Here is a 17,462-nt window from a genome sequence, read left to right as displayed (position 1 = left end):
ATAAATGACTCATTCTTGACAAAAGACAACAGAGCTGTGTGTGTGCACATTTGAATAATGTTGGGCTGTAAACGGGTTCTGGCTTTTAAAAAGCTATCAATCAAAATGTACTTGTCGGGTTCGGGTCCTGTCGGACCGATAACAGCTGTAGTCACCACACAGGCCAGCCTGGTAGATGGGAGCATCAAGAAAGTTAACTTTGCCAACGTCTATCATCTCGACCAGGCTAAACCAGAGATGGCACTACTGGACCGCCAGAGTGGACAACGCCTTCCCAAGGGACTCACCGTGCACAGCTCTTGCATCAACCTCAGGTTGGTTCTACACTCATGCATTTGTTAAAGCCGTGGCTTGGTGAATTTGCAGGATTGCCAGTGCATGTAGGGCAGAGGCAACTTGGCCCGACTGCCGACAGCTTACAGGCTTTGGACAGGAGACACAGACTATTCCTCCCAGTGGTGGCGTTTTACGGGCACAGTTCCACCGCAATCGCACTCTCCTGCTGGGTAATGTCGACACACGCCCTAGCTGCCCCACCATCGAGGGTAGCAAAGGAGGAAGGAAACAAGTGGCTTCTGGCCGTAAAAGGTGCCATCCACAACTACATCACTTCACCATGCCCATCCAGGAAGAAAAAGGAACCAGAGCAGAACGCAGCTGTGAGCCATGCTGTACATCGAGAAACCAATCAAACAGCCGTGAGCAGGTTGTGTATACACCTTCAACTTGATGCTCACAGCTGCCCGGGCAAGCACAACTGTCAACTCTGGGTCGGATTCAGCAGTGTTAACAACACCCTAAGGGGGCAACCCCACCGAATCTTCATCCACAGAGGTCAACAAACCATCCCCCGATGCTGCAATCGACATCTGATACCCTGGTGGCAAACCGAATGACATGCTGGGACTGCTGTAAGACAGCCCAGCAGAATCACCCAGCAGCCGCACATGCACTGCGGGCATGAACCATCCATGAACGGGTCTTCAGCATGCTAAATGCCCAGACAAGTGACGTGAATCGTCTGTGATTTGTTTCTTTAGGAAATCTGGTCTTTTAGTTGAAGGGCCCAGGGGAGTCGCTGAAAGGGACACCGCTGTTTGCGCCGTACCGCCAACTGTACTTTGTCTTTATATTATATATATATATATATATATATATATATATATATATATATATTCTGTATATATATATATATATATATATATATATATATATATATATATATTGTATATATATATATATGTCTCATTAAAGGGGGGGTGAAATGCTATTTCATGCATACTGAGTTTTTTACACTGTTAAAGAGTTGGATTCCCATGCTAAACATGGACAAAGTTTCAAAAATTAATTTGTACGTTTGAAGGAGTATTTCTGTTCCAAAAATACTCCTTCCGGTTTGTCACAAGTTTTCGGAAAGTTTTTTTCTAGTATGGCTCTGTGTGACGTTAGATGGAGCGGAATTTCCTTATATGGGTCCTAAGGGCACTTCTGCCGGAAGAGCGCGCGCTCCCGTATAGCACAGCACTGAGAGCACAACAGACATTCACTGATCAGAGCGAGAGCGTCGCGAAATGTCACAAAATAAGTTTATTTTTGGTTGCCAGGGCAAGACAACCCTGCACAGATTACCAAAAAAAAAAAAAAAAAAAAAAAACAGCATTAAGGGACCAGTGGATGGAGTTTATTTTTACAGAGCATCAACGGAGTTGTGCAAGTGTTTGTGTTTGTTCCCTGCATTTCGAAGATGCTTGTTTTACAAACAAGGCCCAGTTTGACGACGGATTTGCGTATCGTTTATTTCTTAAGGATGATGCAATCCCAATGAAAAAGGGTCACGATCGTGTGTTGGAACCGCAGGCGGTGAGTAAAACTGCTTAAAATATCTCTGCCTTCTTGTTAGTGCGTCCACCTCCCATGCCGGAGACCTGGGTTCGAGCCCCGCTCGGAGCGAGTCGTTGCTGCTGCTGCTCTCGTTCAGTTTCAGCCTCTGGATCTGATTCTGGATCATAAATAAACGGCTGAATCTGACTGTTAGCCATGGTTTGTTTTGGATGTTTTTTTCCTCACGGTAATGTCACAGCTCCAAACGCTCTCAATGCAAAAGCCTACTCGCGCTCGTGATTCTTTAGCTCCGCCCACACGTCACGCCTCCAGCCGGTCGTGTTTTTCCGGGAAAAATCGGTACAGACTATCTTTCTCTTATGAATATAATAAAACTAAAGACTTTTTGGAGTTATGAAGGATGCAGTACTACTCTATAGGTACTCAAGATTAACAGGATATTGAGTGAAAACAAGCATTTCACCCCCCCCCCCCCCCCCCCCCCCTTTAAGAGAACAATCTTTATATATATTTGGTTAAGTCACATGACATGCAGTGTTTTGGTTGTTGTTGTTCTTTTTCTGTCTTTTCTTGTTGGTAGTTGCTGAAAGCACACTAAAATGTTGGTAACAAACAAGGACCTGTCCATGTCACACACACACACACACACACACACACACACACACAAATCCTTAATAATATTATTAAAATAGTTTAGCTATCTAACAAGGTCAGCTGCAATCTGTTAAGCTGTTTTAATTACAACATTAAACTAATGATATAATGTTGATTATTCATATGTTAATGGCATTTGCATTATAATCAAATTTAAATGGCAATTTTATCTATGATTAAATATGAATACTGAGAACATTACATCAGTGAGCATGGCCAAATTCCATAACAAGGAAAAGAATAAAAGGGCAGAACTGGCTGTTCTTGCAGATGTAAAAAAACAAAACAAAACAAAAAAAACAAACAAAAAAGCTTTTTGAAGTGTCATACATAAAAAAGGTGATCTTTCAAGGATTATGGGTGCATGGGTCTCATGTTCATAGTCTTCCTCTCATTAGATGTTGTAATGATGAATTTTTATTTACCCCCCCCCCCCCCACCCCTTTTTTAACAGCATTTCAAGTTAAGCCATTCTAAGAAAAGAAGTCAAATATTATTATATTTTTCTATAGGTCTATCATAATGCATGCATTGTTTTTTTTTTTTTTTCACATTTGCTTTGATACCAGCAGTGCTTGAACCAACAACTGTTATCGTACCAGAACAAAGCTCTAAATCCACAATGTAGGGTTATGAGTAAGCACAAGAAAAAGTTTGGTGGCTGACCATCAAAATAAATAAGGGGAAGCATTGTGAAAAAAAAAAAAAAAAAAAAAAAAATATATATATATATATATATATATATATATATATATATATATATATATATATATATATATATATATATATATATACATAATATATATATTAGTTTTACCAAGGGTGTGTGAAAAAAACAAACAGACATATTTGATATTTACATTAATACATTTTTATATAGAAGTGTCCATGCACATACGCGCTATAAGATAATCATCTATGCAAAACCAGGCTTGAGATGCACAAACATGTAAAAGTCCACATCACCTACGTATACAAAGAATGAATCAAGTTCATCTCAGCTACTTTTCATTTTTTGAAAAAGATGTACTTTGAGGAATAAGCCTTGAAATATGATGCCGATGAAGCGTAATGCAGCAGATGATCTCATTCTAATTAGTCATTTATTTTTTTACTTATATTAGTGTCACTGTGACAAACTTGTTTCACTTGCTTAAATTTTCCCAAAATATATAGCCAGACTAAAATATGTAGAGTGCAAGATTTTTAAATATGCTTCATGTGAATTTAAATATGACCTTTCATTGCAGCTAAATGTTGTAGGACTCCTCTGAATTTTAGCTCACATTCTCCAGTGATTTATTATAGGGCTTACTGACGTGCAAAACATGATTTTTACTTCATCATTTTTAACACTGCATTTGTAACTTAAGTAACGTAATTTTATTGACATAAGTAATTGTAATCAAATTAGATACATTTAAAATGTAACTCATTACTTTACTGCATTACCAGGAAAAGTAATTAGAGTACAGAAACTAAAGTAAAGTGTTATCCCCAACTCTGGTTATAAACCATATGAATAAACTCTTTTTTTTTTTCTTCAATATTCCATTTAATTGATTTTTACTTGGATGGAATAATCACAATACTGAAGTAATTTTGGTCACCGCTTGAGTTTCACACAGACTTTAACTTAACACATAAAATAAATGGCACCATGCTCTGTTGCTCTGAAAGGTTTTGACTGGCTGGTCGCGTTAGTTTGACAATACATTTCATAGTTTCAACTGTGACAGCTTTTCACCATCAGTCACCCAAATGGTGTAGGTTAGCACAGTCGAGGACAGAGGTCACTTAAACAATTTTCAGAGCTGAAGATCTTTCAGGATGCTCGAGAGAAAAGCACATACTTACACACATATGAGTTCAGCCTTGTTTTCTTTTTTTCACACACAGCTAATGTTAAGATCTCTGCCAACGCTCCAATGTAACTGAGATGCAATGCATTTAAATGGAATCCCTTATGACTATGTGCTAAGGTCCGTAAGCTCACCAAGTCTCACTGAGTTGTTATTGGGGGTGTTTGGTTAAGGTGAATTTACACCAAAGATGTATGAGCTAAAACTTGCAAAAGAAAATGGTCTGAAGCATCTCTACGCTGGATGCATCAAAGCAAACTTTCCAAATCTGTGTGTCCAATTAACATGGCAGCACAAGCGAGTGGTTTGTGTCAGAATTAGAAAGCAGCATCAGTTTACTGTGGGCTAGCATTCAGTGACAGAATCAGTCTGATTATTATCATTTGAATTTTTATAGCACACTCTAAAAAATTTTGGGACAGATATGGACCATCCCAACTTTTGGGTTAAAAATTTAATAAATAAAATGTAGCCCAACAGCTGGGTTCATCGATATTTTTCCAATAGTTGGGTTGAAACAACCCAGAATTTTTTAGAGTGAATACTTAGCATTTTTTGTTCCGTATGTACAATGTAAGATGGGGAACATCGCAATATTGTGAGGCAAACCGCAATGTCACTGACATACAAAAAAAAAAAAAAAACTACAACAACAAAAAAAAAAACCTTTAAACTCATGACTTTAACAATGATATTTAGATAAGGACAGCACACCTACTTTCTTCTTATTTTTCTTTGAAGAATTTGGAAGTAAACTTTAATTTAGTTCCAAAGCTAATTTAAACATCCACCCAAAACTTAGGTGTAAAATCACAGCAGTAAAAGGTGTTCAAGAGCTCCAAGTAAACAAAAAAACATGAAATCTCTTCTGTAAAAAATTGCTCTGTGAATATATTCTAAACAAGACATATTTTTAACAAGTCTCTTTTTCCTTTGAGGGAACAGGGTTTGTCAGATAGAGAGTGAAAAAAAAAGAAGAAGAAAAAAAAACCAACCTCAACATCGCCAAAGTTGTAGCACTGAAAGTTACCAACATGATTAAAAAACAGGCCAAAAAAAAGTTGAGAACCACTGTTCCAAAATTAACTTATTTGTGTTTTATGGAAATCTAACAATCATGCTTAAATTTGCATATCTTTAATTATCTACATAAAGGCCATAGCATTGAAATTAGATATGTGTTTGTGTATACTACATTTTAAATTGAATTTTGTTAGCTATATGCTTCCATATATGAAGAGTTTGATTCCAAAATGCTATAAAATCCATTTTGATTAATTTGATTAAAAATGTGTTTTCTTCACCAAGAAAGAGGCAAGATGAAAATCACTATTTTCTGTTTCCAACTTTCACATAGCATCTTTAGGTTATAATTAAATTAAAGTTGAGTGGTACACTGAGATTGGTTAAGCGGATATATCACATTCGGCAGAGAAAGGAGACTGGCGTTTGTCACAGTTTGGGAAAAAAGGGAGAAATCATGACAGAATAACTTGGCGGATATCGTATTTTGCGCAAAAACAAAACAAAAACAAAAAAATACTTTGCAATAATGACCAGATACCATACTGATTTTGGTGGAAACTAAATGATATGATGTATGTTGCAAAAGTTAATTTTTTATTCAAATTCTTTCTTTAATTAATGTCAAATCTTATTTTATAAAGAACAGAGTTTTTTTTTTTTTCTCAAAATGCACTGAAGCAGCCCCTGCATAGAGTGAATACTCCATTCTCGAGCCATCAGTTTTAACCAATTCAGCATCCCTTCAATTGACAGCACCTGGTAATGTTGTACGTGAAACAAGGTATACCTTAAGCAGCCTCCAAAGGTATAGTTTCAAAGTATATGATTGTCACAACCATAGATATAGGTATGTAGATGTCTCATTAGTGACTGTCACTATGGGCCGCTATACGTAATCCTTCCACCATATTCGAAGTGTCAACTTCACATAATTTACCATAACAGTAACATAAGTTACCAATGTTTCAAAACTTGAGTTAATACCTTTTAAACACAAACTAACATATTATCACCCGTGAAACGCTATCCCGTTTCTTCGGGAATTTAATTCTCTCACCGGAGTTTATGCTAAAATACCCAAGATAGCTTGAAGAACACAGATATAATCCATACACTGTTGCAATGGTGTGTTAATTTTCCTCATATTTTATCAGTCAGACATTCATATCTGCATTTTATAAAGCTACAGCGATAGCTGGATGTCTTTTGTCCAAATATTTTGATATTTCCGACACACTGTTCCATTGCTAACGTTTAAATCCACATCTGAAGTGTCCATGGAGGCCACGCAATTTTGTCAATAGCCAGTTGTTTCAGCAATCAGTTATTGGTGCCGTAAAGCCAATCAATCCATTGACCTCTAGTAAAATGCTACTGTAGTCACTGACTGGACACACTGGTTTTTCTCCTCTGTGTTTGCACATTCAAGGCAAACTAGCAGTGTGTGCATTAGTGATGGGGATTTTTTTATTACACTTTCTGCAGGTCATACTGTTACATCAGCAGTTGGCAGCAGATGTCTTACAGTTCAGATCTCTTTTGCAGTTTATAATGTAGCTATCCTTAAATGATAACAATCTGCAAAGTTGTTAATCAAAAAAGTGCATGATAAAGATATTATCTCTTAAAAAAGAGAGGCAGTTCTAAATCGCCTTAACAAGTCGTTATATTTTCTTTTGCATGTTAGCGGTATACGTCACTAGGTAACACATTTGCATAATTCCCGCCCACCCACGAAAAATGAACAGTCTGACCTGCCCACAAACACTTCCGCTATTAGTGTGTTTACATGATGTTGAGAAAACTAACTCGGTTACAAAAGTAACCTTGGTTCCCTGAGATACGGAACGAGTACTGTGTATGGGGAAAAGTTAATTTTATCCCCGATACTGAAGCCTTTTTTCAATAAAGCAGTGCAACTGCACTGCCATTGGTTTAATCTGTTAAACTTTTTAAACCAATGATAGTGCTGCGTAGCTGTGCGAGTCTGTGGCAATGCAGCGTGCCAAAGCCCTCCAAAATGGGTGGGGCTAACGGCTATATAAGCAGGCAAATCGACAGAGGAAATCAGGTCATACGACTGAAGTGACGTGCTGAAGCCATAGCCTCGTGGCATGGCATATAACGCAGTACTCGTTCCGTATCTCAGGGATCCGAGGTTACATTCGTAACCGAGTATGTTCCCTTTCGATACTTCACTCATACTGCGTATGGGGAACAAATTCAACTGTGCCGTGCCACGGTAGGGAACGACATGACTTATCTTGGACACTTTGGGGTCCAGGGGACAAGTGAGAGGGCCGGAGCCGTCGAACCCTTTACGCTACACTGCTAAGAGGGAGCTAGCTCGATGACGGAGTCTAATAGAGGCCATCGTTATCATACCGAGAGGACCCGAGCATGCAAGGTCGGGATGTCCAGGTTATAGAATCTGACAAAAGTGGACAGCGAGGACCAGCTGGCCACCTCACAGATGTCCTTGCTAGAGACACCACTAGACCAGGCCCATGAAGAGGCCATCCGTCTAGTGGAGTGGGCACTTACTCCCAGGGCCGTAGCTGGGGTTTGCGGGGCCCCGGTGAAGGTTGTACCAGTGGGCCCTGTTTGAAATTGTTAAATTTTTATGTTCTGTCTATGTATTTATTTGTGCTAATTGCACAATGTTTAAGTTGCCTCATGTTTGTAGGTGTCCAGGTACAGAAAACAAATAATTAAATATAAAATATCACTGCATAGTCTTCACTGTAAAAATTTAATTAACAGTCAAACCAAAATGTATTCAGACACCTTCAACATTTCTTACATTATCACAGTTTATTTGCTCTATTTTATAAAATGGTGATAAAATATGACAAGATCTCAGAGTTAAACTGTCTCAGAACAAATTCATCTTGAAAATGAAACTTTGATAGAAAGGTGTGTAATGGAATACAATCAATCCAAAACTTCAGACAGTTGTTAGTATGACAATATTTACACAACTATCAATACTTTGTTGAACAATTACCAAGCAATGCTTAATTTTGTTCAGTCTGTGGTGTGAAAAGGTTGCATTAGCAATTCAGAAAAAAACAAAAAACAAAACAAAAAAACACGTAAGCAAAACATGGTCAGGTCAAAGTGTCTGAATAATTTTTGGTCCCATTTTTTTCTATCAATTTCACTAGTACTCCACTGTATGATGATTTTTTTTGGGTATGTCACAGCTCGCTTTATTTTGCTATCCTCACTTACATTAATTATAGTGTCCTGGACCTACTATAAAAATGTAAAAAAAAAAAAATGCTTTGACTGTGCACTCATTCTTGGAGCAGTGAGTGATTTTCTTGGATTAACATTACAGCAGCTGGTAGCTAAATTAGGCGCGGTCACTTTAAGAAAAAATGAATGCATCCAATATAATAGGCTACACATCTGATTTTTTCTCAACTGTTCACTTTCACTTAAGACATAATCAACAGTTTCTTCTAACATACTTTCCAAGACGGGTATTTTGACATATTCTGTATGTTTTTGTCAGTACAAGAGCAAAAATAGGCAAATTCGGTGTTCAAGTGTTTTGAGATGCCTCTCTCTGCTTGAGCCTGAACACCAGAACATCACGGTGCTGATATGGGCTTTTTCACATCCTTTTCTGTTTGTTTAAACTGGGATTTGTATTTGTTCGTTCAGGTGCAGGAGGGACTTCGAGGAGAACTTAGCAGAAGAGATCTTGGTTCAGTGTCACTGTCCATGAGACGCAGCTCTCTCTCCGCATGCGCACCAAACACAGCATGCGAGTTGAGCTTTTCCTTATCTTGTGTTTGAATGATTTAAACTCTTTTGAATGTTTAAATTGGAAAGTGGCCAGGCTTGAAAACATACGAAAATGATAAGCTTTCGTGACGACACGCAGTGGTCTGTCAACTGTCCTGGATCGTCCTCAGTCAGACGTTTGTGATCACTTGGGGCCCCCCCTCAGCCAAGGGCCCCTATAATCGTCACCACCTTTCACCCCACTTACGACTGCCCTGCTTACTCCTATGGGGCACTCAAGGCCCATAGAGGAGTTGCACAAAGCGATAGCATCGACTAACCAACACGAGAGGCACTGCTTTGAGACCAAAGACCCCTTGGTGCGGCCAACAAAGCAGACAAAAAGCTTGTCAGATGGTCGTAACAGCTGTAACCGATCAAAGTATATCGTCAAATCCCTCACTGGGCAGAGTAATTCCAGCCTTCGCTCGCTTGACAAAGGAGGCAGTGCCGAGAGGGAAATTACCTGTGCTCTGAACGGGGTCGAGAGCACTTTAGGGACGTAGCCATGCCTTTGGGTTTGAAAATTACCTTCGAGTCACCTTCATTGGGCCAAAACTCAAGGCATGCATGGCTCACCAAGAGGGCCTGCAGATTGCGACACACTTGACTGATGCTAGAGCAAGTAGCAGAGCATTTTTGAGTGTTTAGGGGCCGAAGGTCAGCTGACCGCAGTGGCTCAAAGAGAGGTCATTTTTTATTTTTAAACCGTCTTAAATTCATTTTAAGTCATTTTTTAAGTCATTTTTTAAATCATTTTCATTTTCAAGTTCTTAAATTGCTTGTTTTATTTTGATGATTTGGTGATTATATTTCTTCATTACTCTTTTTGACTTCCTTTTTGAATTACAATTGTGTATGAAATGTGCTATATAAATAATATTGTAAAGTGTTAGCTATTGGTTTTTATAGTTCTTTTGCACTTTAATGTGTAAAACATTTAACATTTAATTTTTCTGCATTGCTTTATTGTTTTAAATGTTTAATTAATTTTTTTATAATTAAAAAGTTATTTAACCTGTTATACTATATTATGACCACTTTTTAAAAATAAAATTTCAATACCGTGATAATACCGTATACCCTGATAAAATCATTAACAATTAACTGCAACAGGAAAATTTGATACGGCATTTCCCTTGTCTAGATGCTCTTTTAGAAATTACAGTATCAGAGATACGTAACACTCAGAGGCATCTCGTAGAAGGGGATCTCGCCTGAGCAATGGTGTGTAGCACGTCCCCGGGGAGGCTTTAAGGCTCCTATCGAGGGACCATAATTGCAGAGGCCAGAGTTCTGGCTGTGGATGCCAGATTGTCCTGTTCGCCTGAGAGAGGAGGTCCCGCCTCGGGGATTAGCCATGGTGCTTTCGTGGAAAGCCTGAATAGGTCTGAGGACCAAACTTGGCTCCTTCTCAGTGGGGCCACCAGGAGGACTCTGTGCTTGTCTTCCATGACTCGTCTAATGACCTGCAGATCAGAGCAATCGGGAGAAAAGCGTAAAGAAGGAGGCTGGGCCAGTTGTGGGCCAGCGCATCTGTGTCCTTCAAAAAATAGGTTGGGCAATGAGAGTTGCTTTCTGAGGCAAAAAGGTCGACCTCTGCCTTCCCGATGATTTCCCAGATTTTGAGAACCGTCTTGGGATAAAGCATCCACTCGTTCAATCGGACATTGATGCGAGATAGCATGTCTGCTCCAAGATTTGTCTGGCCAGGTATATGCATCGCCTCGAGTGATCGCAGCCTGGTTAATGCCCATCCCAAGAAGCACTTTGCCAGTCGAAAGGCCGCCTTGGTGTTTATGTAGAATACCACTGTCATGCTGTCCAATTGGACTAGTACGTGGCTCCCCTTTAGGATTGCCTGAAAGGATTGAATGGCTCTTTCCACTGCATCTCGAGGCAGTTGATATGGAGATGGCTCTCCTCATGTGACCACTAGCCGAAGGCTGGTCTACCCTCACACAAAGCTCCCCAACCCAGGTTGGACACATCTGTTGAGAGCACTGTCCTTCTGGAAACCACCTGCAGGAGTACTCCATGACTGAACCAAGCAGGGTTAATCTAGGGTTCCAGGGCTGCCAGACAGGCCTGGTTGACCCTGATGCGTAATCGGCCGAGTTTCAGCCAATATTGCAGGGACCGCATTTGTTGGAGGCCGAGCTGTAAAATAGGGGAGGCAGAAGCCATCAGCCCTAGCATCCTCTGAAAGAACTTCAGAGGGAACCAAGCCTTGTTCCTGGTGGAAGCTGCTAGCTTCTGAATTACCGGAGCGCGCTCTGGTGATATGACATCCCTAATATGGACTGGGTCGAAGACTGCTCCCAGGAACGTGATACATTAGCTGGGGAGCAGTGAGCTCTTGGCAAAATTGAGTCCTAGGCACTCTAAGTGGCTCAGGAGCACAGATCTGTGATTGTCTAGCTCGGTTCGCGACTAGGCTAGAATGAATAGACCTCATTCATGCACTTTGTGCGAAGAACCAGTCCTCGGGGCAAATCTGCGTGAGGATCTGTTCAATTTCAACATCCTGAACTTCCGTCTCATGAGAGAGAGGTTCAGGAGTCTGAGGTCTAAGATTGGTGTTTGACCGCCATCTTTTTTGGGGACAAGGAAATAACGGCTGTAGAACTCTGATCTGCTTTCTGAGGGAGGAACTATTTCTATGGCTCCCTTACTTAGCAGAGTCATCACTTCGCTGCGGAGGGCCTGAGCGTCGACCGATTCTTCCAAAGTGGGAGTCACCCCACAGAAACCCAGGGGTCTTCGGGTGAAATGCAGTGAGTAGCCGTGTTTTATTATCCCCAAAACCCACTTGGACACTCCGGGGATAGCGTCGGATGGCAGGCCAGATATAGTTGATAAGGGGCCTGAACACTGATGAGTGTGGAACAGGAAAAAAAAAAAAACGCTCTCTTTTGAAAATGTGAAATATTTATTGTGTTTGCCATAATAATGGCGCTTTGTGTGGGCACAACAACAGTGGGCCCAGGTCCCAGAGCAAGCAGGTGAGAAAGCCTTTGGGGTGGTCCGGCCGTGGTGGGACTTTGCCCCTTCCTCTTTCTTCCCCAATGATCAGGAGGATTTTGAGGGGGTCGGGTCAAGCAAAATCCTTGACAGGGGGCCCTGATTTCTAAGCAGCTTAGCGTACTTAGCGGGGCAAGCTTGCTTATGCTGCTCCTTAGGGGGTGCCGCCTGGGAGGAAGAAGGGGCAGGATTGCTCTGATGCTGAGTCAGCGCAGTCCTGGGGTGACTCGATGCAAAGCTGGAGCATTTGGGCAGGAAGTGTTGAGTCAGAGTTGAGCAGCCATGGCCTCGTTCAGGGGTGGCATTTGCTCATAGCCCTTTTCCTGAGAGCCATCCACTGAAGTGAGAGCTGCAGAGGAGGTAGTGCGTAAGCGGGCTGAGTAGGGGGCACACCAAGACTTGATCAGCTCATCGTGAACAGGGAAGAACGGGGATGGGCACTGGTGGGGGGTAGGGCTGCACGTTTTCAAGTTTTTCATTAACCGTTAACCGAGGCCCTTAGCGGTTAATACTCGGTTAACCATAGTGTGCGCCAGGGTTTCCGTTGTCCGGTAATTTTCGGACATTGGCCGAAAAAAAAAAGAAATGTCAGACAAAATGTAATCTCTCCGGTCAAATTGTCCTATTAAAACTGCCGAATAATCCCGCCCACTAACACAATCTGAATTTGAGAATAAGCCTAAAATGTATAAAGCAAATATACACGGACCTTTGGCTGTTATAAAGGAACAGGCTCTAGTAATAGTTATGTAACTTTCCGTGTTTAGGCGAAGGTAACAAGCAGGCTCCGCGGCCGCCTCGCTAAGGCTATGACTATGACTATGTTTGACAGGTACAATATTTGAAAATCGATAATTATTTATTTTTTTTAATTACATTTATATCTGAATTTATGTCAACCTATAGACTTTCAAATATCAAAATGTCATGAATTAATATGTATTTGTGTACAAAATGACAGATAAACATTTTCCTATTATATTTTGCCTGGAAACGCTTCCAACAAGGCGTCGGTTCTATTTCTAGCATGCACGCGTCGAGCCGCGCGTCTCACGCAGGCAGTCGGCAAGCTACATGGGAGCCGAATTAAAAACAGACGCCACGCAGCTGAGATGCTTTCGCCCATCGCCACACATCCAGTGTGTCCTGACCGGCCTAATGATGCCCGGGTGTTGGCTGTTGAGATTACAACAACGAGGTTGTACTTGAAGTATATCTAAGCACTGTATTGCAATACTTGCATTTTGCCCCGTCACTCTCAATTTTAAAGTGCTCCAACGCTGTACTTTTTTTTGCCCGCTTCATATTAGAAAAATGACTTCTTCTTGTGGACATTACAAATGCCTGGGAGCGCTCTGGCGGTCTCTGGTGGTGCAAAAATGTATTACAAGTAAATTCAATGCACGCCATTGACGTCACTTAACCGAGCAAAATGTTTCACTCGGTTACCCAATTTTTAACGGTTAATCGGTTAACCGGTTAACCATGGACACCCCTAGTGGGGGGGGAGACCACTCTAAGTTGAGTTCCTCAATGGCTTTGGAGAGGATGCGGAAAAGCTCGGCATCCATCCCAGCTCTAGTGTCGATGGGCTCAAGTGACGGCATGTGGGCGGGGTCAGAATCACCGGCCCAATCCTCTGTTTCGATACGAAGTCGCTCCATTCAGTGGAGGGACGCTGCTCTGGGCATGAGGAGAGGACAAGGGACAGATCTGTTATAGGAGAGGGTGAGGCACGTGGGTGCTGGGCAGGTGTGAGCTCACCCAAATCCGGGCGGTGAGCCCCTCTACCCCGCCGTCTTTTCCTAGCCGGTGCTAGAGAGCGGCTGTCCGCCAGAGTGCCAGCACTGCAGGCGATCGGCAATCTCAGCTGGTCCGCTGCGGTGCCTATTCGACGGCGAGAGCTTGTTCCAGGCGAAGGCGTTCAGTAGGGATCCAGCAAAGTGAAGTTGTTGCTGAAGAAATAAGATCTGATTTCCTCTGGCGATTTGCCTGGTTATATAGTTATTTGCCCTGCCCATTTTGGCGGGCTTTGGCACACTGCATCTCCACAGGCTCGTGCAGCTACCCAGAGTTGTTATTGGTCTAAAAAGTTTAACATATTAAACTAAACAGTTGCACTGTGTTATTGAAAAAAGGCTTCAGTATCGTGGAAAAAATAAGCTTTTCCCCAATACGCAGTATGAGTGAATTATCGAAAGGGAATGCTGTGTGGATTACAATTAGTTGTATGCATGTCATTTTACCAAGAACTGCTTCTGTAATATTGGCTTTTATCTTCATTGGCTTCTAATCTTCTTTCTTAATTTGGACTAACAAGCTCTCCGAATCACAACCTGTAAGTATGATTGATACATTGTGTACATTTCCAATTGAGTGCTCAAAAAATGTTGTTCTTATTACTTTGTTTAATAATAAAGGATGTAGTGTAGAACACAGACTTTATAATCACTGTGAAAGAGCTGTTTATTTTGCTGCACCAGCAGTTATAGGGTTAATGAGACAAGTGAGTTAGTTAGGCTGCTGCACCTGTGATACAGCTGTTCTGTGTTCTGATTAAAGGTTAAGACAGAGCATCTTGTCTGTCATTCTTCAAACATTACAGTAGACATATTTTGGTAACTGTATTATTTCATCAGTTAGTCACGTTGAGTGCTCGGCTAACGTATCCACCAGTTTAGCAGCCAAACTTTAGCTGTGGGCACAAAGTGTTTTTGTATTTTATGTCGTTATTATAAGAACGGATTGGAGCACTATATTATTGTTTTATGTAAAGGTGCTTTGTCATTGGTTGCACTTGCTAACTGTCTCAATGACTCCTCTCTGTGTCAATCACAACAGGCTTGGTCAGCTGACCAATCAGAGCAGAGTAGGCTTGTGGAAGCGAGGGGTTTGTTCCAAACTTGCTTGGAACTAATAGTTTCCTAATCATTGGCAGATGATTAAATGTATATTCTGAGAAAATGACAATGTTTTTTTTTTTTTTTGACCTGAGATGCATTTAAACCTGTTGTAGGGGACTCCAACACAATATTAGGACACTTTAAAATACCATATGACTCTATATTTAGTGAATCATTAATACACTGATTATTTTTCAAAATATCATTGGTCGTATGTATTGATTAGACTTTGAACTATTTAACTGATTCACAACAAAAAATAAATTAAAATAATAATAAATATAAAAAAAATAATAATGATATTAATATAGATTCATTCAGGAACAAAACAAAACTGAAGAGTTATGAAATATTTAAAAATAAGGTACTTTGTTTAAAAAAAAAAAAAAAAAAAAAAAAATGTTTTATTGTAGGGTAAGAGCTGACACCGACAGGGTTTTGCTGTAGATTAAGTACACCATGTGTAGCTCTCTCTGTCACATCAAATCAAATCCATCACCTTTGTTATTGCTGTTTGGGTTATTGGATGGAGGATGTCTGAAGGGGAATTGTGGGTATTGCCACTGACCTCTTAAGACTACAGGTGATAGCTCACTGCACACATAAAAACACACTCATTTTGGCAGATAAAAATGGGTGATAATCTTCAGTATTATTATTACAAAGTTTTATGTTTTATCATTTTACATTTTACATTTTACGTGTCTTATATGAAGAGAAGGTAACAAGAATGCTGCAATATTTTAATCGGACACATTTGTACTGACAAATATGGATTTGCGCACTCTGTAGATAATCGATGAGGAAGACGCACAGTTTATGACAAACTGCCCTCCAGCAGTGACAGAAAGCACCCCACGAAGGAGGACCAGGATACAGGTGTTCTGGACGGCACCCCCATCAGGCATTGGCTGTGTACTGTTGAAGTAAGTGTCATAACTATCCTCACCTTATAATTCTACCCAGGGTGGAATTTTAGGGGAAACACATGGATCTACAGTCATCATGGTAATAGAACAAATTCTTTCTCTTAAAACAATTTCCAAATTGTTGATCACTTGGTACACTAGATCAATGTTTCTCAACCCTCATCTTGGAGGAACCCACACTGCCACACTTCCTGATTAAACACATCGGATTTAACTCATCAGCTCATTAGAATATACCACAGTATATGATACATGTGGGTCTCACATTCAAAATGTGCAGTATTGGGGGTCCTCCAAGACCAGGGTTGAGAAATGTGAAATAAGATGACAAACCTAAACATTTATAGAAAGTAATAATAAAAAAAAAAAAATACATGTGTGCTGTATATAAAGACAGTCTCAATTGTATGTCATGTGCAATGTTCTAATTGAGTGACACCATGTCTTCACGGTACTAATTGCTATGAAAAAAATTATATAACTGTAATTCGTGTATTTTCTATAAAGATACCAGCAGCAAAACAGTGTGTAGCTTTTCTTTATTCTGTTAAACACAAAATAAGGCATTGTTGGTAGCCAGACAGTTGACAGTTTTGTTAATCTATGTCTTTCTAGATAGATAGATAGATAGATAGATAGATAGATAGATAGATAGATAGATACTTTACTAAACTCCACTGGGAAATAACACTGAACAACAACATAAACGCAACACTTTTGTTTTTGCCCCCATTTTTTGAGGGAGCGTGCAATTGGCATGCTGATTACAGGAATGTCTACCAGAGCTGTTGCCCATGAATTGAATGTTCATTTCTCTACAATAAGCCATCTCCAAAGGCATTTCATAGAATTTGGCAGTACATCCAACCGGCCTCACATTCGCAAACCACGTGTAACCACACCAGCCCAGGACCTGCACATCCAGCATCTTCACCTCCAAGATCATCTGAGACCAGCCACCCAGACAGCTGCTGCGAAAATCAGTTTGAATAACCAAAGAATTTCTGCACAAACTTTCAGAAACCATCTCATGGAAGCTCATCTGCATTCTCGTCGTCCTCATCGGGGTCTTGACCTGACTGCAGTTTGTTGTTGTAACTGAATTGAGTGGGCAAATGCTCACATTCGATGGTGTCTGGCACTTTGGTGAGGTGTTCTCTTCACAGCTGAATCCTGGTTTTCACTCTACAGGGCAGACGGCAGACAGCGTGTATGGCATCGTGTGGGTGAGCAGTTTGATGATGTCAACATTGTGGATCGAGTGGCCCATGGTGTTGGTGGGGTTATGGTATGGGCAAGCGTCAGTGATGTGCGGGTCAGCGTATAAACAACCCATACCCTACCAATGTTTTCAAATAACCTGCCCGCAACTCGTACATAATCAGAGAGTAGCATATTTATTTTAGTTTGAATATTTTCATTTAAAA

At 40.6% G+C, this 17,462-nt stretch overlaps 1 protein-coding gene across 2 annotated transcripts in view; it reads left to right on the top strand.

The window, feature by feature from the left end:
- LOC127933927 (spondin-1-like) overlaps positions 1 to 17,462 on the top strand; it is a 210,311-nt gene that overhangs the window by 18,345 nt on the left and 174,504 nt on the right. For both annotated transcript variants that reach the window (XM_052531064.1, XM_052531065.1), the window contains exon 3: positions 15,899 to 16,032. In XM_052531064.1, coding sequence (XP_052387024.1) covers positions 15,899 to 16,032 — 134 coding nt within the window. The remainder of the gene's footprint in view (positions 1 to 15,898; positions 16,033 to 17,462) is intronic.

This window comes from Carassius gibelio, chromosome A18 (assembly GCF_023724105.1).
Source record: "Carassius gibelio isolate Cgi1373 ecotype wild population from Czech Republic chromosome A18, carGib1.2-hapl.c, whole genome shotgun sequence".
In the NCBI taxonomy this organism is placed as follows: domain Eukaryota; kingdom Metazoa; phylum Chordata; class Actinopteri; order Cypriniformes; family Cyprinidae; genus Carassius; species Carassius gibelio.
This window is presented reverse-complemented; position numbering and strand designations above follow the sequence as displayed.